This window comes from Pristis pectinata, chromosome 16 (genome assembly GCF_009764475.1).
Source record: "Pristis pectinata isolate sPriPec2 chromosome 16, sPriPec2.1.pri, whole genome shotgun sequence".
NCBI classification, from domain to species: Eukaryota; Metazoa; Chordata; class Chondrichthyes; order Rhinopristiformes; family Pristidae; genus Pristis; species Pristis pectinata.
This window is the reverse complement of record NC_067420.1, coordinates 38703109-38729456: the sequence shown is the minus strand read 5'-3', so window position 1 is coordinate 38729456 and position 26348 is coordinate 38703109. Positions and strand designations below refer to the sequence as shown.

General features: G+C 42.9%; 1 protein-coding gene across 2 annotated transcripts; it reads right to left on the bottom strand.

Moving 5' to 3' along the window:
• Window positions 1–1352: 1352 nt before the first annotated feature.
• Window positions 1353–21439, bottom strand: pxmp4 (peroxisomal membrane protein 4). 2 transcript variants are annotated; one of them, XM_052031624.1, is made up of 5 exons: window positions 21258–21439; window positions 16081–16143; window positions 14735–14933; window positions 12810–13065; window positions 1353–1549 (listed from the first exon to the last, which is right to left on the bottom strand). In XM_052031624.1, exons 1-5 carry the CDS (start codon window positions 21368–21370, stop codon window positions 1479–1481), a joined length of 702 nt encoding a protein of 233 aa, XP_051887584.1. In that variant the 5' UTR covers window positions 21371–21439; the 3' UTR covers window positions 1353–1478. The 2 variants fall into 2 exon arrangements, with proteins under 2 accessions (XP_051887584.1, XP_051887585.1); XM_052031625.1 differs by lacking the exon at window positions 1353–1549 and adding an exon at window positions 1758–2623.
• Between the last annotated feature and the right edge of the window lie 4909 nt (window positions 21440–26348).

Genomic DNA, 26348 nt, shown 5'->3' with positions numbered 1-26348 from the left:
ATTGTTCAGGTACAACCAGCTGTTGAAATAGGCACTGCCCTGAATCCTAAAGTTACACAAACAAAAAGCTTCTCAAAGTGTTGCACTTTGGGAGGAGGACAAACCAGGGTAAGACCTACACAGTGAATGGTAGGGCTCTGAGGTGTGCGGTAGATCAAAGGGACCTGGGAATACAGATTCATATTTCCTTGAAAGTGGCATCACAGGTAGATAGGGTCATAAAGAGAGCTTTTGGCACTTCAGCCTTCATAAATCAGGGCATTGAGTACAGGAGTTAGGATTTATGTACAAGACGTTGGTGAGGCCAACTTTAGAGCATTGTGTGCAGTTCTGGTCACCTACCTACAGGAAAGATATCAATAAGCTTGAAAGAGTGCAGAGAAAATTTACAAGAATGTTGCTGGGACTCAAAGACCTGAGTTATAGGTTAAGAGTTTATTCCCTGGAGCGCAGGAGAATGATGGGAGATCTTATGGAAGTATACAAAATTATGAGGGGTATAGATAGAGTGAATGCATGCAGGCTTTTTCCCCTAAGGTTAGGTGAGACTAGAACTAGAGGACATAGGTTTAGGGTGAAAGGGGAACTATTTAAGGGGAACCGGAGGTGAAACTTCCTAACTCAGAGGGTGGTGCGAGTGTAGAACGAACTGCCAGCAGAAGTGGTAGATGCAGGTTCGATTGTAACATTTAAGAGAAGTTTGGATAGGTACATGGATGGCAGTGCTTTGGAGGGATATGGTCCAGGTGCAGGTAGATGGGACTAGGCAGATCAGGTGGCATGGACTAGATGGGCCAAAAGGACCTGTTTCTGTGCTGTAGTGCTCTATGACTAAATCTGTAAGAGATCAAGGACAATTTGTACCTTTCTACTTTCCAATGACAACCAAATATTTCACTTTTCTTTTAAAAATCTGAGATTAGTTATAATGTAAGAGCAGTAGTAGGCAGAACCACCCTCAAAACTGTTCTGTCAGTAAGATCGCATTTAGTGTGGTCATGCTAATAGTATGTCACAACCAAGTCTAAACCTGACCACACCCGTCACCCAGCCATAGCCCAATTGTTTGAAAACTGGTCTAAAGTGGAAGTGTGGTCAACATTCCTCTTCTGAACCGGTGACAGTCAGCACTGACTGTTCTGGCTGGCTGGGTGCATTCCTTGCACCATGTGAGATGTCTTCACAGATCCATCCCCATACCCTCATCACTTGTTCTCTAATGCATCCATCTTCATGGGCTTCCCAGCCAATGGGAATGCAAACAGCCAATTAGATGACTTATCAAACAATTATTTACCCTTCTCCGATAGTTTTAATATTAATAAACAAAACTGTTCAAAGAAATATCCATCATGATTTTTCTTCAGCAACAAACAATCTGGAAGAACTGTGGGAGGAAAGGAATTGTCGACGTTTCAGGTCAAAGTCTTGATATTTCTTCAGCATGATGCTTAGAGTAGTGCAGAGGAAGTTAATCTTCAGTTCCTGGAGACTCCAGGGCAGTCCCGGATGGTGGATGGACCAAAGCCAATATCGACTGACACCAAGACTGAGATAAACAAGCACAAGGGCCATTACTCTTTATAGGAAGAAAGTCCATTCCTGCTCTTTTTTTCCCCCAACCCATGAAAACAGGGCCAGCAACTCAAAGGCACAGCCTATAAAATGCACGCTCAACATATACTAGTTGTCACCTCTGCAAATATCCCAACCATATTGATGTTAATAAAACAAATTGAAAACCATTTTTATTGCAACAACAATCTAGTATTAAATATTACAATGAGCAAACTGCAACTTAACATTAGATATCCATCCAGAGGAAAAAAAATTGAAATGATGCACTCCACATAAGAGCCACCCTTGGTGACCTGTAAATGCTTTTTACATTGAATATCTTGCATTATCTCAGTTTTAATATTTAAAATTGAAATAAATGAACACAACAATCATCTAAATTCAAGAGAATGCATTTTTAGTTTGCAGAACTAAATCCATGTTATTCTGGTTATTCTGCATTGCTCCCCTCTTTCCTAAAGTGTAATGCCCAGAACTACTCACATTACTCCAAGTATAATCCAGCCAATGTTTTATATGGCTGTAAAATAAATCCTACACCCCAGTATTCTAGTTCTCTTGATATCAAGCCCAGAATTTCATTAATTGGAAAAGAACTGCAGAGGCTCACAATCTGAAATAAAAATGCCACAGATACTCAGCAAGTCAGGCTGCATCTGCAGAGAGAAACAAGAGTTAGTGTATCAGGTTTCAAGTCTGGGACCCTTCATCAGAACTTTAGCTGCTTCTCTCTCTACAGATGCTGTCTGACCTGCAGAGTATCTGAATTTGTTTTTTTTTAAATTTTCCGGCACAGTTATGTTGCAGAAAGAGCAAGGAGTGGAGAAAACTAAAAGGAATATCTGTGATATGGTGGGGGTGACATAAATGCTGTTATCATGCTCGAAGGCAATCTGATGACTGCTGGTAAATCACAGCTGATCTGTCTGGAGGAAGTGCAGAGGGACATGAATGAGAGCAGTGAAGGGAATATAAACAACGCTGGAACTGTGTGATGCAGAACAGTTGTGGGTCATCTGAAAGTACTCAGCAGATCAGATAGTGTCTGTGGAGAGAGCAAAACTCAGTGAATGTTATACATGAATGATGTGGCTATTCCAATTACCACCTGTACTTGTAGACATTTTAACAGTGCCCTCACATCACTTTAGACGTCCACTACTTCTCACTTTACAGACCTTGTTCTGTCCTTTACAGGTCCAAACTTGGATAGCCTCACACTTGCCCATAATTCATTTACTTTAATTTTGCCAATTTAATTATTTTCTTTGTTCATGTCTCAGGATGTGAGTATCATTGGCAAGGCCAGCATTTATTGCCCATCCATAATTACACTTGAGAAGGTGGTTATGAGCTGCTACCTAGAACTGTTGCAGTCCTTTTATCAAAAGTCCTTCCACAGTGCTGTTCAGTAGGGAGTTCCAGATGTAAAAATCAGAACTGCCTACTTCTACCAGTCATGATTTTGTCTCAGTTTTCCTTCTTTTGATAAGTATTTTGGCCTTCTGGGCCCAATGCCTTATCACTAGCAAAACACTACACAGAGAAAACATCCTCATAGCACATGCCCTCTAATCCAGGCAGTGTCTTGGTGATGTTGAAGGAATGGGAAGATGATTTCCAAGTCAGGACTTGGGAGGGAACCTACAAGCGGTGGTATTCCCATTATAATCTATTAACCTTGCCCTGTCATTCTTTCCTTCCATCCACACTACTTACAACGCCGCCCATCTTTGCCTCATCAGCAAATTTAGATGACTGGATAAAAAGCCAAGTATCCCAGTTGTTTATAAATAGAATGAATATCTGCAGCTCCAATGCAGATCTCTGCAGGAAACCAATGGCCACATTCAGCAACTTGGAGCCTCTGCCCATCAGGTCCTACTCTGCCTCCTGCCTTCCCTCAGCCAAGTTCAATAGTTGCTCAGTTCCCAGAGTTTCAATTATAACCACAGTCTCCAAGGGACTTCTGTGAAATGCTTCTGGGGTTGTTATAGGTTAGCCTGAGTTATAGGGAGAGGTTGGGCAGGTTAGGACTTTATTCCTTGGAGCATTGGAGAATGAGGGGTGACCTCAGAGTATAAAATCATAAAGGGGCATAGATAGGGTGAATGCACACAGTATTTACCACCCCCCCCCCCCCCAAAGGAAAAGGGAATCAAGAACTAGAGGGTATAGGATTAAGGTGAAAGGGGAAAGATTTAAAAGGCACCCGAGGGGCAACATTTTCACACAGACATACATGTGGTGCGTATATGCAACGAGCTGCCAGAGGAAATGGCAGGTACAGTAACATTTAAAAGACATTTGGAGAGGTACATGGATCAGAAAGGTTTAGAGGGATGTGGGTCAAACGCAGGCAAATGGGACTAGCTTAGATGGGCATCTTGGTCAGCATGGACGAGTTGGGCTGAAGGGCCTGTTTCTGTGCTGTGTGACTCTATGACGTTCTCCTGTCCACCTGTTTAGCAATCTCTTCAAATAAGACTGTGGAGGGATTGAAACATTTGTTGTATGCTGGGGAAGAGAACAGCATAGAAACAAGTTCAACCATTCCAGCAGCTACTTCCAGTCGGTAGAATGGTTTTGCTGAGATTTGGAGCAGCAACAAAACCTGTGTAGGATGGTGGCAGGGAGATGAATTATATGCCAGTGGAGAGCCTACTTTGCCCTCAGAATAACTTATTACTATGTGTATTTGCTTAGGCACATTTTACCAAAGGGCTTCCCATTTTAGATGCTCCTCCAGTTGCTACAGTAGATGCATATTGTCCTGAAGATTAGTCATAGACACTGACGGGGAGATAAGCCTCAGCCCTGGAGGGGTGGGGGAACCTGGACTCAATGTTCAAAGCTGAGGGGCTACATGGGAAGGCCAAGATTCATCCAACTCCTTTAACATTGTAAAACATCCAGTGCTTCAGAGGTTAGCAATTATAATTTGACAGAGAGGTAGGTTTTAAGAAGCTTCTTAGAGAGACAAAGGTGAGAGTAACTATGACTCTTGGTATGAAACCCTGGGTTTCCCACCACCAGGACCGTTTGAATCAGGTTACAGTGTAGCCATGATGTTCTTCTGAGTGTCTGTATCACAGTGAATTGCACCTCCCCACTGGTAACACCCGACTGGTGGCCAAAGCGACTTCTTAGAACCCTGGCAAAGGCGGTGTTGGCCACACCCTTCCGTTTAGCAATGGATAAAATTTGGTTTCCTGGTTGGGCAGATAACTGGGCAAAGAACTGCCCTGTTGGCACACTTGCAACAGTGGTCAGCGATAAATGCAGTTGTTGCACATGTGCTGGTGCCCAGCCTGCACTGATGATGGCATCCTCCTCCACACTGACTGGAGAGGAGGATCAGAGACTAATGTTTATCGTTAGTGTTCCCAGTATTCCAGGTTGGGACAGCTACCTGCAGAATCGAGAGCACAAGAAACATCCTGAAGAGGAAGATGAAGGACATGGGAGATGGAAATAAAGATACTACCATCAAGGTAAGAACAGCTACCTATTATAATTCAAAATATACAGAGGGTGATATTGTGACTGATCCATTGGGGGCAACAACAATGGAAGAAGAATAAAGATCCACCCGGAAGTAGAGGTAATGCTAGTTTTGCTGCAACATCCACTTTATTACCAAGAGGTGCCCCGTGGAAGGATGTAGGGAGATTTACGACACTATGGGAGCACTTTGCAAACACCTTAAAAAATTCCATCAAATCCAATCTGCGCAAGCAACATGTAGATTATGCAGTAGGATTGGGGAACTTCACTCGATAGCCTGTCATGCAGGTAAATGTAAAGGTGTACAGAACCAGGAGACCGAGATGCCCTTTGCACGCTCCATCTGCAAGGAGGCATTCCAGACAAAGAGCGGTCTCCGACAGCATGAGCGTCATCGGCATGTGGCAGTAAGAAATGCCAAAAGAGCCAAGACACTGCTGGCAAAGAAGAAATCAGGTAGGAAAGAAATGTGGACAGAGGAGGAGGTTAAACTCCTCTTAGAGTTGGACAGGAGGTTTAAAGGGGAATGTTATATTAATGTTAAAATCGCGGAAGTCCTGACATCTAAGACCAATAAACAAATTTCAGACAAGTGACGAATATTACCAAGGGATCAGGAAGGTACTCGTGGGCTAAATAGTGAAATAAGTCCATTGACAGCTGATGCCATTAACACAGACCTAGAGGTAGATCAAGGTACAGACTCCCCGATTAGGGCAAAAGAAAAAAAAAAATCAGTGCAAATAACACCAGGCATTTGTCCCAAGATATGGAGGACAACCTTAACCAGGCAGAACATCTGCTCAGGAATAGAAAGAATAAAATCGATTTTGTCATGCGGGTCAGTATTGTGGAGAGCATCATGAAGGACCTTGTTGGACATTTTAAAAAGAATCGAAGACATCGGGAGATTGATAGTGGGAGGAACAACAAGGAAGCAATAAACTCTGGAAATAGAAGAACAACAGCTTGGCAAAAAGCTGAATATGGAGCAGCCCAGACTCTTTATGAAAAAGATCGGAAGCGTCTCGTGCACCAATTGATGGGGGCACCAGCAAAGAGCGAGTGCCCCCTGAAAATTGAGGTCTACAAGTGCTTCCAGGAGAAGCTGTCAACAATAAAGCGGACCTTAGAAAACTAGAAGATCGTAACGCCGACTTTGATAAAGAAAATCTCCTCAAGAAGATCGAAGGGACAGAGGTCAGCGAGGCTCTGAGCAATATAAAGGAAGGCAATGCCGCAGGTCCGGACAGAATAAAAAAAGAAAGATCTCAAAGGATTGTTAGCCAGGGAAGAAGATCTACTGCCAAGACTCTTCACGCTATGGCTCAGATCGGGTACTATACCCGAGTGTCTCAGAAAAAGTAGAACAGTGTTAATCCCTAAAACGGATGACAAAGATCAACTTAAGAACTTGGACAAGTGGAGACCCATCACAATAGGCCCAATGGTTCTGCGATTGTTTACAAAGATATTAGCTAGACGACTCAGCGAGTCGGTTAAGATAAGTCATCATCAGAAGGCATTCCTATTAAATATGCCTGGTTGTAATGAGAACATTACAATTCTTAAAAATATCATAAGGGGATCAAAACGTGGCAGTAAAGAACTGTTTTGTTTGTGGACCTTGCGAAGGCATTCGACTCAGTAGGACACAAACTGATAATGAAATCCTTAGAGGGTGGGCGCACCCAAGGTCTTTGTTGACCTTGTAATAGATCTGTGTAACAACCCATCTACCGTTGTAGAAGTCGGTGCGAGAACTACCAGAATTGAGATTAGGAGGGGAGTGAAGTAGGGTGATCCCCTCTCACCAATTCTGTTCAACATTGTCATGGACCCCCTTATTAGTACACTAGAACATCAGGGCAAAGGAGTCAAAATTATAACATCAAGCGGAAGATCCAGATGCACGGCACTTGCGTTTGCAGACGACGTAGCAATCTTAAGCGACTCCTACGAAGGCATGGTTAGAAACATCGATATTTTGAGCAACTTTTGTAAAGGCACCGGTCTGGAAGTCAATGTTAAAAAGACCAAAGGTTTTCACTGCATCAGCATGAAGCAGACTTTCGTATACAACTCCAGAGAGCAGTGGCGGTTTGGACGCAAGACAATAACATACATACCACCCGGGGAAAATCGAAAAATATCTAGGAGCGAAGGTGGACCCATGGTGTGGGATCTTGAAGGAAGATCCAAACTCTAAACTCGATACATGGTTTGTCAAGTTAAAGAGCTAAACTCAAGCCTATGCAAAAGATTGAACTGCTCAGGACCTATATAATTCCCAGGGTCTATTTCCACCTGATTGTAACAGAAACCTCTCAAAATATGCCAAGAGAGCTCAATCGAACAATAAAGACTGTCAAGGAAATATTACACCTCCCCCACGATACAACAGACAGAATTTTATAGTCCAGAATAAGAGATGGGGGGGGGGGGGGGGGGGGGGGGGTGGTGCTGTGTTTTCCCAAATGTGAAATTCAGGTACCAATCGCGATAATTAGGAAACGACAGTCCCTTGAAAGATCTGAGGATATTACCATCAAACATTCATTCGAGATGGCCGGAGAAGACAAGGCCACGATCGGAAAACTGAAGGCTCTGGCAGTGGTACAAGACATCATTTCTGCTCAAGATATGTCAAGGCAAATGAGAGCATTGGAAAGACCTTCCAACAGCTTATACGAGCAATTGGAGGCTGATTTCGGACAAGAAATAGAGAATGGATCTAGACCACTGAAATTTAACATCGATTGGAGGTCGGTCAAGTTCGACAGATGCTACCAAGGGGTAGGAGTGAAAGAGTTTAAGAATGATGTGACTTCTAATATATGGTTTAAGAGATATCAAACCTGGAATGGGTACCAGGTGGTTAAGGCCATTTTACTAAGGTGTGGACAGTACCCCATGAGACGTACACAAAGTCGGGGCATCCCTGACGCTGTGAGAATCTGTCGGAAGTGTGGTTTTGTGAATGAAACTCTCGCACACATCTCAGGGAGATGTCTAGCGGTCAAACGAATGCGTATCAAGAGACAATAAGATTGTCGAGAGATTAAAGTCTAAGGCGATACAACATCATTGGGATCCCTATATAGAACCACACTTAAGGGATTTTGAGGGCGCAGTATGGAAGCTGGATGTGATATTCGTTAAAGGAAATAAGGCAGCTGTAGTGGCCGTCACTATTAGATTTGAAGACAACAAAAATTCCATCTTGAACGCCTGGACTGAGAAACGTAATAAATATCATCTTATTGGACAAATCAAGGAATTAACTAATGTGCCGATCGTCGAGTTCTTTGGCTTTGTTATCAGAGCTCGCAGTCTGTGGGCCAAAGAGAATGACGCCCTTATGAAATTCATGGGCATTAACAAATTTAGAACATTTGCCGAAAATATCTGCAGTTTAACTATCAGATTGACTATAGATATACTTCAGGTATTTATGGACTACTGACTTTGTGTGGGAGAGAGTTTATAGACTGTGTGCTCCATGCCCCCTGCCAAAGGCCATTAACTATATACTATAGTTAAATGCACGTAGCATTAGAAAGAAGGTGGATGACCTAGTGGCACAGCTACAGATTAAAAAGTATGACTTTGTGGCAATCCTGAGTCATGGCTTAAGGAAGGCTGTGAGTGGGAACTAAGTGTCCAGGGGTACACAGTGTATAGGAAAGATAGGCAGGTAGGCAGAGGGGGTGGTGTGGCCCTGATGGTTAGCGATGATATAAAGTCAAGAGACAAGGGACATAGGGTCAGAAGAAGTGGAATCATTATGGGTGGAACTAAGAAATGGCAAGGGTAAAAGGACAATAATAGCAGTGACATATAGGCCCCCTAACAGCAGCCAGGATGTGGACTATACATTACAGCTAGAAATAGAAAAAGCGTGTCAGAGAGACAACATCAAGATAATTATGGGGGATTTTAACATGAAGGTGGATTGGGAAAACCAGAAAGGCAGTGGATCTCAGGAGAGTGAGTTTGTGGAAAGTCTACAGGTTGTCTTTTTGGAGCAACTTGTTGATGAGCCCACCAGGGGATCGGCTGTTTTGGATTGGGTGCTGTGTAATGAACAGGAGGTGACTAGGGAACTAAAAGGTAGAGGAACCATTAGGAACTAGCGATCATAATATGATTGAGTTCAGTTTCAAATTTGAAAAGGAGAAGCTGATATCAGATGTGTCAATATTTCAGTGGAACAGAGGAAATTAGTGGCATGAGAGAGGAACTGGCCCAAACTGATTGGAAAAGTAAGCTAGTTGGAGGGATAGCAGAGCAGAAGTGGATGGAATTTCTACAAGAAACAAGGAAAATGCAGGATAGATATATTCCAAGAAAAAAAGGTTATGAATGGAAAAATGGCACAAATGTGGATAACGAGAGAGCTGAAGGCTAAAAAGCAAAAGCAAAAGGGAGGGCATACAAGGAAGCAAGAATTAGTGGGAAAACAGAAGACTGGGAAACAAAAACTTACAAAAGGAAAGAAAAGATGAATTATGAAAGGAAGTTGGCAGATAACATTCAAAAAGATACCAAGAGTTTTTTTAAAAGTATGAAGAGTCAAAGAGACACAGGTTGATATAGGACCAATTGAAAATGGTGCAGGAGAGATTATAATGGATAACAAAGAGATGGCAGAGGAACTAAATGAGTATTTTGCATCAGTCTTCACTGTGGAGGACATCAGCAATACACCGGATACAGGGGTCTCAGGGGATAGAACTGAATTCAGTTAAGATTACTAGAGAGAAGGTGCTCAGGAAGCTAAATGGACTAAAGGCAGATAAGTCTCCTGGACCAGATGAGGTCCCCTGAGTTCTGAAGGAGGTGGCTTCAGAGATTGCGGAGGCATTGGTGATAATTTTCCAGGAATCAATAGACTCTGGCATGGTTCCAGAGGACTGAAAGGTCACAAATGTAGTTCCATTGTATAAGAAGGGTGGGACGCAGCATAAAGGAAATTACAGACCTATTAGTCTGACATCAGTGGTGGTTAATTTATTGGAATCAATCCTCAAGGATGGGGTTATGGAATACCTAGAGGTGCAAGGCAAGATAGGCCCAAACCAGCATGGTTTCGTGAAGGGAAGATCCTGCCTGACCAACTTATTGGAGTTTTTTTTTGAGGAAATCTCAGGTAGAGTGGATAAGGGAGAGGCTGTGGATGTTGTGTATTTCAACTTTCAAAAGGCCTTCGACAACGTGCCACACAAGAGGCCGATTAATAGGATGAGAGCTCATGGGATTTCAGGTAGGATATTGGAATAGGTGGAGCATTGGCTGGTAGGCAGAAAGCAAAGGGTGGGAATAAAGGGATCCTGTTCTGGTTGGCTACCGGTTACTAGTGGTGTTCCGCAGGGGTCAGTGTTGGGGCCACTTCTTTTTACTTTGTACATTAATGATTTGGATGATGGAGTAAATGGTTTTGTGGCTAAGTTTGCAGACGACACCAAGATAGGTGGAGGAGTAGGGAGTACTGAAGAAATAGGAAGGTTGCGGAGAGACTTAGATAGCTTAGGAGAATGGGCAAAGAAATGGCAGATGAGATTCAATATTGAGAAATGTGCCATTGTACACTTTGGAAAAAGAAATAAACGGGAAGATTATTATCTAGATGGGGAGAAAATTCAAAATACAGAAGTACAAAGGGACTTGGGGGTACTCGTGCAGGATACTCTAAAGGTTAACCACCAGGTCAGATTGGCGGTAAAGAAAGCAAATGCTATGTTAGCATTCATCTTGAGGTATAAAGTATAAAAGTAAGGAAGTGTTGATGAGGCTCTATGGGGAACTGATGAGGCCTCATTTGGAATACTGTGCGCAGTTTTGGGCCCCATATCTTAGGAAGGATGTACCGATGTTGGAGAGGGTTCAGAGGAGATTTACAAGGATGATTCCTGGAATAAAAGGGCTTACTTATGATGAGCGTTTGTCGGCTCTTGGACTGTATTCACTGGAGTACAGAAGAATGAGAGGGGACCTCATACAAACATTTAGGATGTTTAAAGGACTGGGCAGAGTAGATGTGGTTAAGCTGTTTCCCCTGGTGGGTGAGTCCAGGACTAGAGGGCACAATCTTAGAATTAGAGGGTACCAGTTTAAAACAGAAATGAGGAGAAATTTCTTTAGCCAGAGGGTAGTGAAATTATGGAATTCTTTGCCACGTACAGCTGTGGAGGCCCAGTCACTGGGGGCATTGGAGGAGATTAATAGGTATCTAATTAGTCAAGGTATTAAGGGATACGGGGATAAGGCCAGAAATTGGAGCTAGATAGGAATAGTATTAGCTTAGCTGATGGAGCAGACTCGATGGGCCAAATGGCCTACTTCTGCTCCTTTGTCTTGTGAACTAGGTCTACGTAACCACCATTCCATCTGGCATTTCAGTTCCCTTATAATAGGGAGTGGGACCCAGTCTCGTTCCGGATTACAACCTGGTAGACGCAACACTATAAACTGCGAAAGATGCACTAAATCATCCCTATGGATGATGTGTTTTTAAGTAGCCGAATGCCTCGTCATCTAATTAGTGATGCCCATGAATGGATGAACGAGATTCCCACTGCCCCTACCTACTATCTAGCGAAACCACAGCCAAGGGAATGGGCTTGGCAGAATCTGAGGCTTGGGGCCAAGGCAGCTGAAAGCTTGCACATTAATGGTGGGGTATATAGTTCACTGGGGATGTACAAGATTACTACTGGAGAACTGTTCCGATCTTGGTGACTGGAGGCAGTCTCAGAAGCAAAGAAACACCAAATAAATTGTGGTCATGTATTTGGATAGGGCTAGGGAAGCTACAAAAACTGGTTGAAAGTACATCCAAAGGTGCATAAAACCTAGAATATGCCCAACGACATAGGCTGAACACTGATTAGATCCACTGTGTCACTGACTAGTGGTATACCTTTTACATCTATGTTTCAACATGGCTATTGCAGTTCTTTTCAACTAATCAAAGAAAGCACAGGTTGGATTAATAATGACGGAAGAAATTTCAGTTACACAAAAGTCACCAGTAGGATTGCACAGATGACCTGCACAGGAGTGGTGAATTCTAAACAAAGAACAAGGGAGAGAGAGGAGTGCTGAGGTAGACAAGAGGGGATGGGGGTGGGTAAGAAACAGGAACTATAATACCCATTATAAAAGGTTCAGAAATTCAGTTAGATTAAGCAGAGCAACTCTGGAGTTCTAGCAACTAGAGTCTAACAGAGCCATTAGACACCACCACTTATTCAACAATCCCCTGCACCCACATCACCCACCAACTCACCAACTACTGCTGGGTCATTGGGTAGGTCAAGTAATTTTGAGTTTATGCAAGAGATAAAATAAAAACTTTCATCCAGTGCTACAATCATAGTCAACTCCAAGCAGCATTAACAAGGCATCAATCTAAGCCACTACAGCAGCAGGAATTGTGAGACTAGTCAGAGTATTTCTGAAGACTCCAGTAGAATATAGAGTGAGGGAAGCACATTGTCTACTGTGCTTAGTCTTTCTCCTTTGGAAAGTAACCTACTTATAAATACGTGCTTAATGCTTCCAGTGTCAGTGATACCTTGTGCCCTGTTGTGATAGACTCTTGTGCCCATTGGTAAATAAAATCTAGTATCTGAGGTCTTCCGGCAGGGGAAAAATATTAATGTAAATCTGAAAGTATTGTCCAGCTAGAAAGAAGTTGCTTTGATTTTCATCTCATTTACCAGTCCTCTTTTTGTTGTAAACCAGAAAGTCCGATAAATCGTGCCAAACATCACTGTCTTCATAGAGGTAGGTCATGGATGACTGGAGTGATGGTTGCAGAGTGTGTGGGTGGTACTCAAACAGCCAGAGGACGAGACCCCACACGAATGTAGCAAACAGCGGGAACGGGTCCCGCTTTGTCTCTGGGAAGTAACCCTTCTCGACAGCCAGTCGTGAAAGTCCAAAGAGAACGCGAGACAGCAGGTACATATTTATCTGTTAAGAAATAGATTGGAGAAAGGTGTCAAGTGCTTGTTAAATTAAAGATATCCATTGACAGACCTGGGGAAGGGGTGAGGAAAATTTGACACTATTTTGGCAACCAATGAAGTGACTTTCGATTGAGCAGAATATAGATTCTCCTGAAATAACATCAATCACTCATGAACACATCTCCAAACATCACTCAATAGATCCAAAGGCCTGTTGACAAAATAGCTAAAGGGCCAATGAGAATGGTCCCAGAAAGGCCATTAATAGAAGTTGTTAATAAAACTTTTAAGCACCGATATCATTTCTTTCGCACATTTTGTGGCTTCAGATCACCCCAAACACCCAGGGTTCTGGCTGCACACCCTGCTTGCACTCTGGACCCCTGGTTCACATTCCAGTGAGCTAGATGCTGGACCATCAGAGTTTCCAAACAATTGGATACCAGAATTTTAAACTACTGTCACTGTTTTAATGTAGGAAACACAGCAGCAAAATTGTCTTCTGCAAGCTCCCACATACAGCAAAACAATAATGATCAGAGAATCTATTTTTGTTAAGTTGATCAGGATACTGGGGTCAGCTCCACTGGCTCTACATCCAAATAGTGCTATGCGATCTCTTGGGCTCACCCTAGACAAGGCCACAAGATTTAATCAACGCAAGTCCATCCCCACATTTCTACACCTGTTCTTGTTATCAACTCACTTCCTCTGATTTTCCCTCATCCACTTGAGGTGATAATCCTTGTTTGGGAATGGATCCAGGAAGGATCTCAATCACAATCTCTAAAATGGACACCCAATGAGAATAGAATCAGTTGTGAGGCACCACTGAAATCCTGTTCTCGGAACCCACAGTGCTGATCGTCGGTCAGGAAAGAAGACATGGGAACTTGTGCTGGGGTAGTCTAAAAACAAAAGCATCTAGGCATCTACACAGGTTTTCAGGAGCTTTAATCCAAGGGCTATGGTTTGAGTAACTGTGAAAGTTGTCCAAGCAGAGTAAAAAAATCTAAAACTACATGACAAATATATTAAAACTTCCAGTTCAAAACAAGGAAAGCAAGCTTCATCAACACAACACCAACACTAGTCAAGGCATTAAACATTATTCAGATCTATTTAGGGTGAGATGTTAAAGCAATGCCTGTTTGCTTTCTCTGGTAGATTCAAAAAGGTCCAGTGTTATTATTTGAAGAGAATTGTCATCCATGGTGTTCCGGCCACCAGTTATCCCCTGATTAACACTGAAAATGGATGATCTTGTTGTTTATTTCACTAACATTTGTGGCAGCAAACACTTTACCTACACTACAGACAATTGCACATTGTAAACTCTACCAAACAGCAATGAGATAATTTTGTTGTTTAAATTATCTGTTTATTGTGTTAAATGAGGATTTAAACACTGGCTAGGACATAATTATTAATTATACATTTATAGACAGTACATTGTATAGATTCATCCTGTGAAGGTAAAAACACTCCAGATGTCAATGGTCAACTTGAAGAGTTGCCTCAGCTGTGTAACAGCTCAAAGCACCACCTCCAGGTAAAGCAAGATAGTGCAGATGTAAAACAAGGCAGTCCCACAGCACAGTTGCCAAAAGTTTCAACTGCAGCCCCTCATTCTGCTCCCACGGACACCAAAAAAGAAGTTTACTTTTGTTTACCTGACTGTTGATGTGGTTATTCTCTCCAAACACCAACCAGCCTCCAACACAAGCAGCCAAGAATGAGTGGAATTGTGCCTTCTCACCCTGCCACCAGTGCTGAGCTGCCAACAGACTCTTGTACGTGAAGACAAAGAGGGCCAGGTTTCGGGAATGAGTGTAGGTGGCGAGCGCGATGGCCTTCAGTTTGTCTAGTAGACTGAATGCACAATAAGAAGCTTCAGGACAACAGCTAAAATTCTTCCTTTGCTTTCCCTACTACCGTTCTTCTCCTACCAGAGGATAAGGCAAACTTAATGTCTACCTCAATGGTTCATTTGGCTGCTGCACAATCACTTGTTGCGGACTTCCTTCAGTTGATGGCAAGTAGCTCAGATGTCCTTCAAGTCAAAATAGGCCAGCAAACATCCCCCATCCAGCCTGCTCACACTCACACACACTACCTCGTTATGACCTTGCACCTTATTGTCTACCGGTACTGCATGTTCTCTGTAGCTGTTACACTTTATTCTGCATTCTGTTATCGTTTTACCTTGTACTACCTCAATGCACTGTGTAATGAATTGATCTGTATGAATGATATGCAAGGCACATTTTTCACTGTACCTTGGTACAAGTGACAATAATAAGCCAATTCCTCCCATCGGGCAGAAGATACTAAAGCCTGAAAGCACATACCACCAGGCTCAAGGACAGCTTCTATCCCGCTATTTTAAGACTATTGAATGATCCCATAATGTGATAAGGTGGACTCCTGACCTCACAATCTACCTTGTTATGGCTTTGCACCTTATTGTCTGCCTGCACTTTCTCTGTAACTGTAACACTTTATTCTGCATTCTGTTGTTTTTCCTTGTACTATCTCAATGCACTGATGTGATGGAATGATCTGTATGGATGGCATGTAAAGCAAAGTTTTCCACTGTATCTTGGTACATGTGCCAATAATTAACCAATTTACACACAGTTACAAAAATGGAGAGAAAGGTCACTAGTGTTATAGCATCTGTGGTACCAGTGTGCAAGGTGCATTTGGTGCCCAAACAGAACATGTATAGATCACACACAATGCCTGCACAGTACTAGTCCACTGGACATATTCCACATTTTTATGGGATTAGATCACAAGAATATCTGAACAGGAAGATTCAGCTTTTATGACTAAGATCAAATACAGGCTCTGGAGGAGTTACATGCACCCAAGTTAAATAAATTAAACCTATTTGAAAGAACCACTGGTATAAAAAACACTGGAAATTTTTACTTAGAAACAGTGCTCTATGCTTAGAGATGGACATGGCAGTTGCAACATCAGCATATAAACTTAGCACACATCAAGTCCTTACCTTCCTTTCTTAAACAGGAAGGTCATTACAAGAGCATGTGGGGCTCGAATTTTGGCTCCATACCTTGAAAGAAGAAAATGTACATAAATCAATATCGTACACAAATCCTACAGAATCAGAAAGCCACGGAGGTCTTCAGTGCACATTCCCAGCAACGTTTGCAGCCCATAACATTTATAGAACCTACTTGTTGTAAAAGTTTCATTCTAATTCTAATTCCCTCAGGAAAATCCTCCTGGATAGACTCCATCTCCAGGACAATGCACTCTCAGGTCCCTTAACTTCAAGTACATTTAATTGTTGATTATTTCCAAAATTGTAATCCCTCTTGATGCAGCAGAACAGGGAAGAAAAACATTTCTGAGCCCACAGTAGAGGTCCCTGGCTTCAACCTCCCCTTGATGACTGGACAGCACTCACCAGCATCCAGACAGCCCATACATTATGTGACCACCTGTTCCACAAATTAAAGATGCAAGACAAAATGAGTCTAGCATCCCAAAATCCATGCAACCCAAAATGCATCTGTTACCGCAAGTCCCAAACAACAGAATACACCGACCTACAGCAGAAATCTCAATTTCCCTTTAGCAGTCTTGAGAATATTGGTTGGATTAAGAGACTGGGTTAACAGAGTACAGCTTCTCACGTTAAATGAAAGATCAGAGAGACCCAGCAAGGTCTTAGATTGAAACCTGTTCTTTTGGGGGCTTTTCCCACAGCCCATGTATTCAGTGACTACAGGAAAGGAATGGACAAGACAAAGTGGGGAACTCCTCACCTAAAATACTGCCTGTACAGTAAAAGAAATGGATGAAAGTTGATCCCAAAGGGAAAGTGTGGTCTCACATGCAAAGCAGATTTGCAAGAGCCATTTAGATTTGTCATTTTTTTTTTATTAACAAGTAATATGCATACATAGAAACACATGCACACACATACAAGGTCAAGTTGACTTCAAAATAAATCTTGTTCTTAACAACTGTATCTTGGGATCTGTGCAGCACAATCTCCAGCTGCCTCCTTTTCCCAGTTAGAAAGACACCACAATGAGCAAAATTAAAGGGAGGGCCAGGATGATGAAAGAGGGGGACAGGAATGGATAATAAATAAAATCTACTGGGCCCATTAGTGAGGTTTAAATAACTAACAGAAAAAATTCAAATCCAAAATTAATTCCACACCGTGTGTCAGATTTTAATAACCGGAAGGGCAAAAGTAAAATTGTTGCACTCCAAACACTTAAATGGTACAGTGATGATATGAATTCTCTCCCCAAACTGAGTGACCAGCACAATTGAAATTACATACCTTCTAATCTAGGATTATAAATCTCTCATAATGAAGAATGGTTTACAATTAGAAAGACATCTTCAAAGATCTCAGGAGATCCCACAGCCGCTAGGACTTTCTAGTGCTTGTTGCTATGTTAAACTCACTTCCCAGCACTGAGGAGCATTAACAAACCACTTCCCCAGCACTCAGGGTGAGAGGATGGAATTAATTGTAGTAATCAACATCTTCCTCCCTCTTCCACCCTCCCAGTTCCTCAGTCTCCATCACATTTCCTCCAAAGGTGACCTTTCTGTACAAGTGCCTCTGAAATATCTTCCTTCTTCCTGTATTGCATCTTCCCCTCTGCCATGGTTGACTGCATCTCGTCCATTTCCAACACCTCTGCTCTCACTCCCTCTCCTCTGGGGCACAGCAAGGATAGAGTTCCCCTGGTCCTCACCTTCCACTCCACCAGTTTCTGCATTCAACAAATCATTCTCTGCAATTTCTGCATCTTTAAACGAGATTCTACCACCAGACACATCTTCCCCTCTCCTCCCATTTCAGCATTTTACAGGGGGATCATTCCCTTCACAACTTCTTGATCCATTCTTTCATTTCGACAACCACTCCCTTCTTCGGGCACTTTTAGATCATAAACATACATCATAAAACAGTAGAGGAACAGGCCCTTTGGCCCACGATGTCTGTGCCAATCACGATACCAATTTAAACTAATCCCATCTGCCTACACGCAATCTTCTTTCTTTCTCAATCTTTTTATTAGTTTCCAAATTAATACAGATTTATATACAACATCGATGATTGTACATGTAATACAAAGAGATCAAGAGAACAATCATGGCATAGATAATCATAAAGAATAAAATATAAAAAATCTTTAGATCTCAATCTCTTAGTAGATGAATATAATACAAAAGAAAGGAAAAGATTTATTGTGTATATAAAAGAAAAGAATCCCCAAATCAATAAAAAATTGTAAATAATTTAACAAACCAAACTAAAAAGAAAATTTCAAAAAAAACAATAAAAAAACTGGACTGAAATTTCTCAATAGAAACAGTAATATTATGTCATCAACTCCGTTCCTCTAAATTGAAAAGTTATTGAAAAGGGATCTATATCATATGAAAGTATTGAATAAATGGACTCCAAATATCTTCAAATTTAAGCGAAGGATCAACAGTACCACGATCTAGATCCCTGCTGTTCATGTGCCAGTCTAAATGCCCCTTTTTCTTCAAACCACAGGCACTTGTCTTTTCACCTTTTCCCTTCCTACCAACCAGGGACCCAAACTGTGTTTTCAGGTGAAGCAGCAATTCTTCCAATCCAGTGAACTGCACTGGGGGTTCACAATGTGGTCTCCTCTACATTAGAGGAGCCAAACGCAGACCAGGAATAACTTTGCAGAGCCTCTGCGTTCACTCTGAAGTGACCCTGAGTTTGCTGCTCCCTGTCACTTTAATTCTCCACCCCACTCTGATCTATCAGTCTGTGGTCTCTTGTACTGTTACAATGAGACCTAATGCAAGCTTGAGGAACAGCACCTCATCTTCCATCCGGACATGTTGCAGCCTTCTGTACTCAATATTTAATTCTACAACTTCAGGTGACTTGATTTCCCTGCATCAGGCATCCATCTGTGATATTAACTTGGAGACACAAGAGACTGCAGATGCTGGAATCTGGAGCAACAAACCAAATTCAGGGTCCTGATGCAGGGGTTCATCCCGAAATGTCAACAATTCCTTTCCCCTCCACAGATGCTCCTTGACCCCCACTGAGTTCCTCCAGCAAATTGTTTATTGTGATATTACCTTAACTTGTTTTGTTTTTCTATCTTTCCCCCAGGAGTGGAGGACATGCTCAGTCTGACCTGCCAAACAGGTCTTCCTGCTCTGCATTTCACAACTCCCATATGCCTTTATCTGTTCTCACACTAACTGCTTCCTTTCATTCATTTACCAGATAATGTTGTTTACAGTTTATCTCCATGGTCAGCCCAATTTTACCATATTATATACACCGATCTACCTCATCCTCTTCTCATTGCTGCCATCAGCAGGAGGTACAGGAGCCCAAAGACCCACCCCTCAAGGTTCAACAACAGCTTCTTCCCCACTGCCATCAGGTTCTTGAACCAACCTGAAAAACCTTAATTCTACCTCAGATTATATTTGCCTCAATTTGCACTAATGTCATTATGTTAATTTTGCTTTATTGTGTCACATAAATTATGTATAATTTATACTAATTTAAGTTTATGTAATTGATGTTGATGCTTGTAATGTACTGTGCTGCTGCTACTGCAAAAAAAATTATTTTCATGGCATTTATACCCTGGGTACATACCCTCATGACAATAAACTTGAATTTGAACTCCCCGATGCTTAACAAGCTCCTTTTCTCTCCTTCCCAGTTCTGACAGAGGGTATTCGACCTGCAACATTAAGTCTGTTCTCTTCCCACAGATGCTGCCTGACCTGCTGAGTGTTCCCAACATTTTCTCTTTTTTAAATTCTAGATTATCTGCAGATTTTGTTTTGATTTTTAACCTTCTTCCATTAATATGGGATTAACCCTAATAATCCAGATAATTAATGCCTTCACCACTGTTGACCACCAGACTGCTGGTAACTCCGAAAATAATTAATCCAGGTAATTAACCCCTTCCCCACTGTTAACCACCAGCAGGTTGCTGGTAACCCAGATAACAATTAATCCAGGTAATTAACCCCTTCCCCACTGTTAACCACCAGGCAGCTGGTAACCCATATAATTGACTGCGTGGGTTTCCTCCGGGTGCTCCAGTTTCCTCCCACATTCCAAAAACGTACAGGTTAGGAGTTCTGGGCATGCTACATTGGCGCTGGAAACGTGGCAACACTTGCGGGCTGCCCCTAGAACACTCTTACGCAAAAGATGCATTTCTTCTTAATTAATTCAGGTAATTAACCCCTTCCCCATTTAACCAGCAGGCTGCTGGTAACCCAGATAATAATTAATCCAGTTAATTAACCCCTTCCCCACTGTTAACCACCAGGCTACTGGTAACCCAGATAATAATTAATCCTGGAAATTAACCCCTTCCCCACTATTAACCACCAGGCAGCTGGTAACCCAGATAATAATTAATCCAGGTAATTAACCCCTTCCCCACTGTTAACCACCAGGCAGCTGGTAACCCAGATAATAATTAATCCAGGAAATTAACCCCTTCCCCACTATTAACCACCAGGCAGCTGGTAACCCAGATAATAATTAATCCAGGAAATTAACCCCCTTCCCCACTGTTAACCAGCAGGCTGCTGGTAACCCAGATAATTAACCCCCTCCCCACTATTAACCACCAGGCAGCTGGTAACCCAGATAATAATTAATCCAGGTAATTAACCCCTTCCCCACTATTAACCACCAGGTTGCTGGTAACCCAGATAATAATTAATCCAGGTAATTAAACCCTTCCCCACTATTAACCAGCAGGCTGCTGGTAACCCAGATAATAATTAATCCAGGTAATTAACCCCTTCCCCACTATTAACCACCAGGCCGCTGGTAACCCAGATAATAATTAATCCAGGTAATTAACCCCTTCCCCACTATTAACCGCCAGGCAGCTGGTAACCCAGATAATAATTAATCCAGGTAATTAAACCCTTCCCCACTGTTAACCACCAGGCAGCTGGTAACCCAGATAATAATTAATCCAGGTAATTAAACCCTTCCCCACTATTAACCACCAGGCAGCTGGTAACCCAGATAATAATTAATCCAGGTAATTAACCCCTTCCCCACTGTTAACTAGTAGGCTGCTGGTAACCCAGGTAATAACCACCCCCACCCCCCCACAGGGCGGGTAACCCGCACAATAAACTCACACCACCCCGTTGCGGAATCCCTTGACGGCCGCCAGGGCCCTGTGGAGCCGGCGCTGCCGCAGCAGCCCGTTCAACGCCCGCACGGCGGCCACCACCAACTCCTCGGCCCCCATCACCGGCGGACCTGTCACACGGACGGACCGGAAATCCCGGCACAGCACCGAAACCCTTCCGCCAGGAATCGGGAGCCCGAACGCCTGTTCCCACCGCAGGAACAGAGTTCCGGAACTTCTGGGACCCCGGCAATTAAAGCTGCAATGTCTGGCCTGAGAGGTTGGAACACAGCTGAAGTAAATGAATGAATAAATGAATAAATAGATAGACAAGTAGACAGACAGATAGATGCATTGTTAGAGATATAAGTAGATAGATGCATTGTTAGATATATAGGTAGGCAGATGCATAGATAGGTGTATCCATAGTTAGATAGATATCAAATTTTGTTAAGCACTTGCCATGGTCAGAGGGTTATACAGCAAAGAAACAGGCCCTTCAGCCCAACCTGTCTATGCTGACCAAGTTGCCTAACTAAGCTCGTCCCGTTTGCCTGCCTTTGGCCCATATCCCTCTAAACCTTTCCTATCCATGTACCTGTCCAAACATCTTTTAAATGTTATTGTTCCCGCCTTTACCACTTCCTCTGGCAGCTGGTTCTAATATACGCACCACCCTCAGTGGGAAAAACTTGCCCCTCAGGTCTCCTTTAAATCTTTCCCCTCTCAGGTACAGTAGTGTAGCGGTTAGCATAACGCTGTTACAGCGCCAGTGACCCGGTTTCAATTTTAGCCGCTGTCTGTAAGGAGTTTGTACGTTCTCCCCGTGTCTGCGTGGGTTTCCTCCGGGTGCTCCGGTTTCCTCCCACATTCCAAAGACGTATGGGTTTGGAAATTGTGGGCGTGCTATGTTGGCACCGGAAGCGTGGCGACACTGTTTTGATGTACATGTGACTACTAAAGACAGCATTTTAAACCTTTTAGACTCCCTTACTCTGGGATAAAGACTTTGACCTTATGCCCCTCGTGATTTTATAAACCTCTATTAGGTCACCCCTTAGCCTCCTTTGTTCCAGGGAAAACAGTCCTAGCCTATCCAGCCTTGTGCCATCCGCCTTCTTCACCATCCTGTCTGCCCGTGTGGAAGCAGTGAAGCATTTCTGGCATTTTCAGTTTTCTTTTTATTTCAGATTTCTGTCATCTGCAGAACTTTGCTTTTGATTTTACTTTCACCAGCTTGGCGATTCAGACCTCCATTATGTAGAAAGTCTGGAGAAGCTGAGATAGTTCCTTCCTTGGCATGGAAGGAAGTCCAAATAATGAAGGATTTTCCTCCAATACTAGAGGGCATGCATTTTAGGTGAAAGGGGATAAGTTCAAAGGAGATGTGCAGGGCAAATTTTTTTTATGCAGAGATTGGTGGGTACCTGGAATACGCTGCCAGGGTGGTAGTGGAGGCACATAAGATAGAGGTGTATAAGAGGCTCTTAGATAGGCACATGGGTGTGTAGAGAATGGAGGGATATGGACACTGTGTAGACAGAAGGGATAAGTTTAGTTAGGCGTTTAATTACTAGTTTAATTAGTTCAGCACAACATTGTAGGTTGAAGGGCCTGTTCCTGTGCAGAGAAAGTGGGGAGAAAATTTTACTATAAAAGGAGGGTTGGTAATCCAGAGAACACTGATTCAAAGAGAATGACAAAAGAACTAGAGATGTAATGAGAATTCTTTGTTACTCTGTGACTCATGATCTGAAATGCACTGCCTGAAAGACAGAGGATGTGACAGCAAAGTGTTAAATTACTGGCCCGACATTCACAGGACTGGACTATGGATCCAGGACAATGATCTCACAGTGATAACTAGTAACGAGTTTACTGCACAGTAGTGGTTGTGTGTTCGACTCTGCTTAATATCATAGAATCATAGAAACATACAGCATAGAAATGGGCCCTTTCAACCTACCTCATCCACTTTGTCTGTGATGCCTGATCCCGCTTGCCCACCTTGGGCCGATTCCCTCCATTACCTTTCCTATCCAAGTAGCTGTCCAAATGCCTTTTAAATGTTGTCATTGCATCTGTTTCCACCACCTCTTCTGGCAGCTCATTCCAGATGTGCACCACCCTCTGTGTGAAAACCCCTCAGATCTTCTTTAAATTTCTCCCCACTTACCCTAAACCTGCACTGTCTAGTCCTGGAATCCCCTGCCCTGGGAAAAGGACTCTTGGCTATCTATTCTACCTATGCCCCTCATAATTTTATAAACTTCTATAAGGTCACCCCTCAGTCTCCTATCTTCCAGTGAGAATAAAGCCAGCCTATCCAATCTCTCCTTCTAACTACATCCCTCCATTCCAGGCAACATCCTGGTGAATCTCTTCTGCACTCTCTCTTTTGCTACCACATCCTTCCTGTGTTGTGGTGACCAGGACTGTATACTCGAATACTCAAATGTTTTGTACACCTGCAACTTATGAAATTTGGCTGAGCTTAAATTAAAAGGAACAGAATTTTTGAACAGAGTCACTGCAGAACACAAAGCCATTAGTCTATGCTGTGTTTAGCATTACTGACAGCAAATGAATCTCCCAAAGATTTTGTCTTTACCACATTCCTGTTGGTGGGAGTTTGCTTTGCACAAACTAGCTTCAATACTTACTACATTCCTGCAGTGTCTTATTGAGCTTAAAGTGCCAAGGGATATCTTGTAAAGGACAAGGGGCACTGTACAAATTGTAGGTTTTCCTTTTAATTTACTCAATGTTCTATGTTTAGCACAGAGCTTGACAATTTTGACTTGTTCCCATCTGCATCAATCGAATGCCCTTGTGAACTTATTTCAAAATTTAAATTACAGTCAGGAGTTTATTATGAACTCCTTAACCAGTGCATTAAAAATAGCACAAGGAAAGAAACTGTATCCATGTAATCTGGCGCAGTGAGCACACATCATTCTGCCAACTGTACGCATAAAATATTGGCTGTGCTAGAGTTAGTTATAAAGGTTCAGGTCAATCAAGGCATCACAGTCCTTACTTTAGTCACCAGTATCTAGGATCTACAGCAGTTAAGTGAGGTCAGAATTTTAAGATATTCATCCATGTATTCAAATTCCTCCATCACATTTCCTTACTTTGTAGTCTCCTCCACCCCTACAACCCTCTAAGAACTCTGTTCCCCTCCAACTCTGGCTTCTCAAGCTGCCATGGTCAGAAGCTCTTTGACCAAACTTTCAGTCACCTGTCCTATTATCTTGGAGTCAAACTTTGTTTGATAGCGTACCTGCAAAGTGCCTTGGGATATTTTGCAAAGTTAAAGGTACCTATAAATACAACGTTTTCTTCATGTATTCATTTTTCAGGAGCTCAGTATCACTGGTAAGGCCAGCATTTGTCACCCATCCCTAATTTCTCTTCAGAACGTCAAGGCTTGCTGGCCATTTTTAAGAGCCAGTCACATTGAATAGGCCATATGGTGACAGATTTCTTCTCCTGAAGGGCATTAGTGAACGAGGTGGGTTTTTAATGACAAAAAACAGAAGATGCTGAGGCAGGCACAGTAGTGTAGTGGTTAGTGTACAGCGCCAGCGACCCAGGTTCAATTCCGGCCGCTGTCTGTAAGGAGTTTGTATATTCTCCCCAAGACTGCATGAGTTTCCTCCGCGTGCTCTGGTTTCCTCCCACATTCCAAAGACATACGGGTTAGGAAGTTGTGGGCATGCTATGTTGGCGCTGGAAGTGTGGCGACACTTGCAGGCTGCCCCCAGAACACTCTACGCAAAAGATGTACTTCACTGTGTGTTTCGATGTACATGTGACTAATAAAGATATCTTAAGCAGGATCAGTAGGGAAAGAAACAGTCAACATTTCATCAGAACTAGAGCAATACACAACAAGTGCTGGGGGAACTCAGCAGGTCAGGCAGCATCCATGGAGGGAAATAAACAGTTGACGTTTCAGGCCGAGACCCTTCATCAGGACTGGAAAGGAAGAGGGCAGAAGCCAGAATAAGAAGGTGGGGGGAGGGGAGGAGCACACGCAGGTAGGGGATAGGTGAGTTCAGGTGATAGGTGAGTTCAGGTGAGAGGGGGAAGGTAGATGGGTGGGGGGGGAGATGTAATAAGCTGAGAGGTGATAGGTAGAAGAGGCAAAGGACTGAAGGAGGAGGAATCCGGTAGGAGAGGGCAGTGGACGATGGGACAAAGGATGGAGGAGGGGAGGAGAGGAGATGGGCAGGTCCTATCAGCTCCCTTCCCCTGCCTTGATAACCTGTGGAGGAATGGGATTGCTTTGGCTCAAATGATGGGCTGAATGGCCTCCTCTGTGCCATGCAGAAATATGGAAAGGTACAGGTTGTTGTGCTCAGTATTAAATCCTGAGGATTGTGAGATGCCTAGACAGAAAATGAAGTGCTGAAAGTTGAGGTGATGCTGGGCATCAATGGAGCAAGGCAGGAGGCTGAAGGCAGAGCTTAGACTGGGAGTAGGATGGAGAATTAAGGCAACAGGCAACTGGATGTACAGGGTCACCCCTGCACATCGGATGGAGGTGTTCTGCAAAGCGATCATCGTTACTTATGCCTAGCTGTTGTTCCAAATTAAACTCAATAGCTGTCATGGTGGGACTTGAACTTAGTCCATTAACTTAACCAATTGTTGTGGTTGGTCCTCTTGACTTCTTTGACAGTTCTCATTTTTATTAGATAGTATCTTTTAATCGTGTGGAATCTACAGTACAGAGAGAACATTCAGCCCATCGTGCCTTTGTGTAAAAGAACTGCAGTTTAAGAGAATTTTGCCTGGTCTGCCTATTGATTCTGTTGTACCTTAAACCTGCACTCTGTGGTTATAAACTGGAATGCAAATAGTACCAGTGCTTTACCAAAACCTCTCCCAATTTTAACCTTCTCTATCAAGTCTCCCTTTAACCTTTAGTTTACAAGGCCAACAACCCCAGCATCAAACACTCTGTGGGTACCATTCCAAAAAACTCTGCTCCATTCTCTCTCCAAGATCCTGACACCTTTCCTGAAGTGTAGTGCCCAGAATTGGCTACAATAACCCAGGTGAAGCCCAACCAGCAATATGCAAAGGT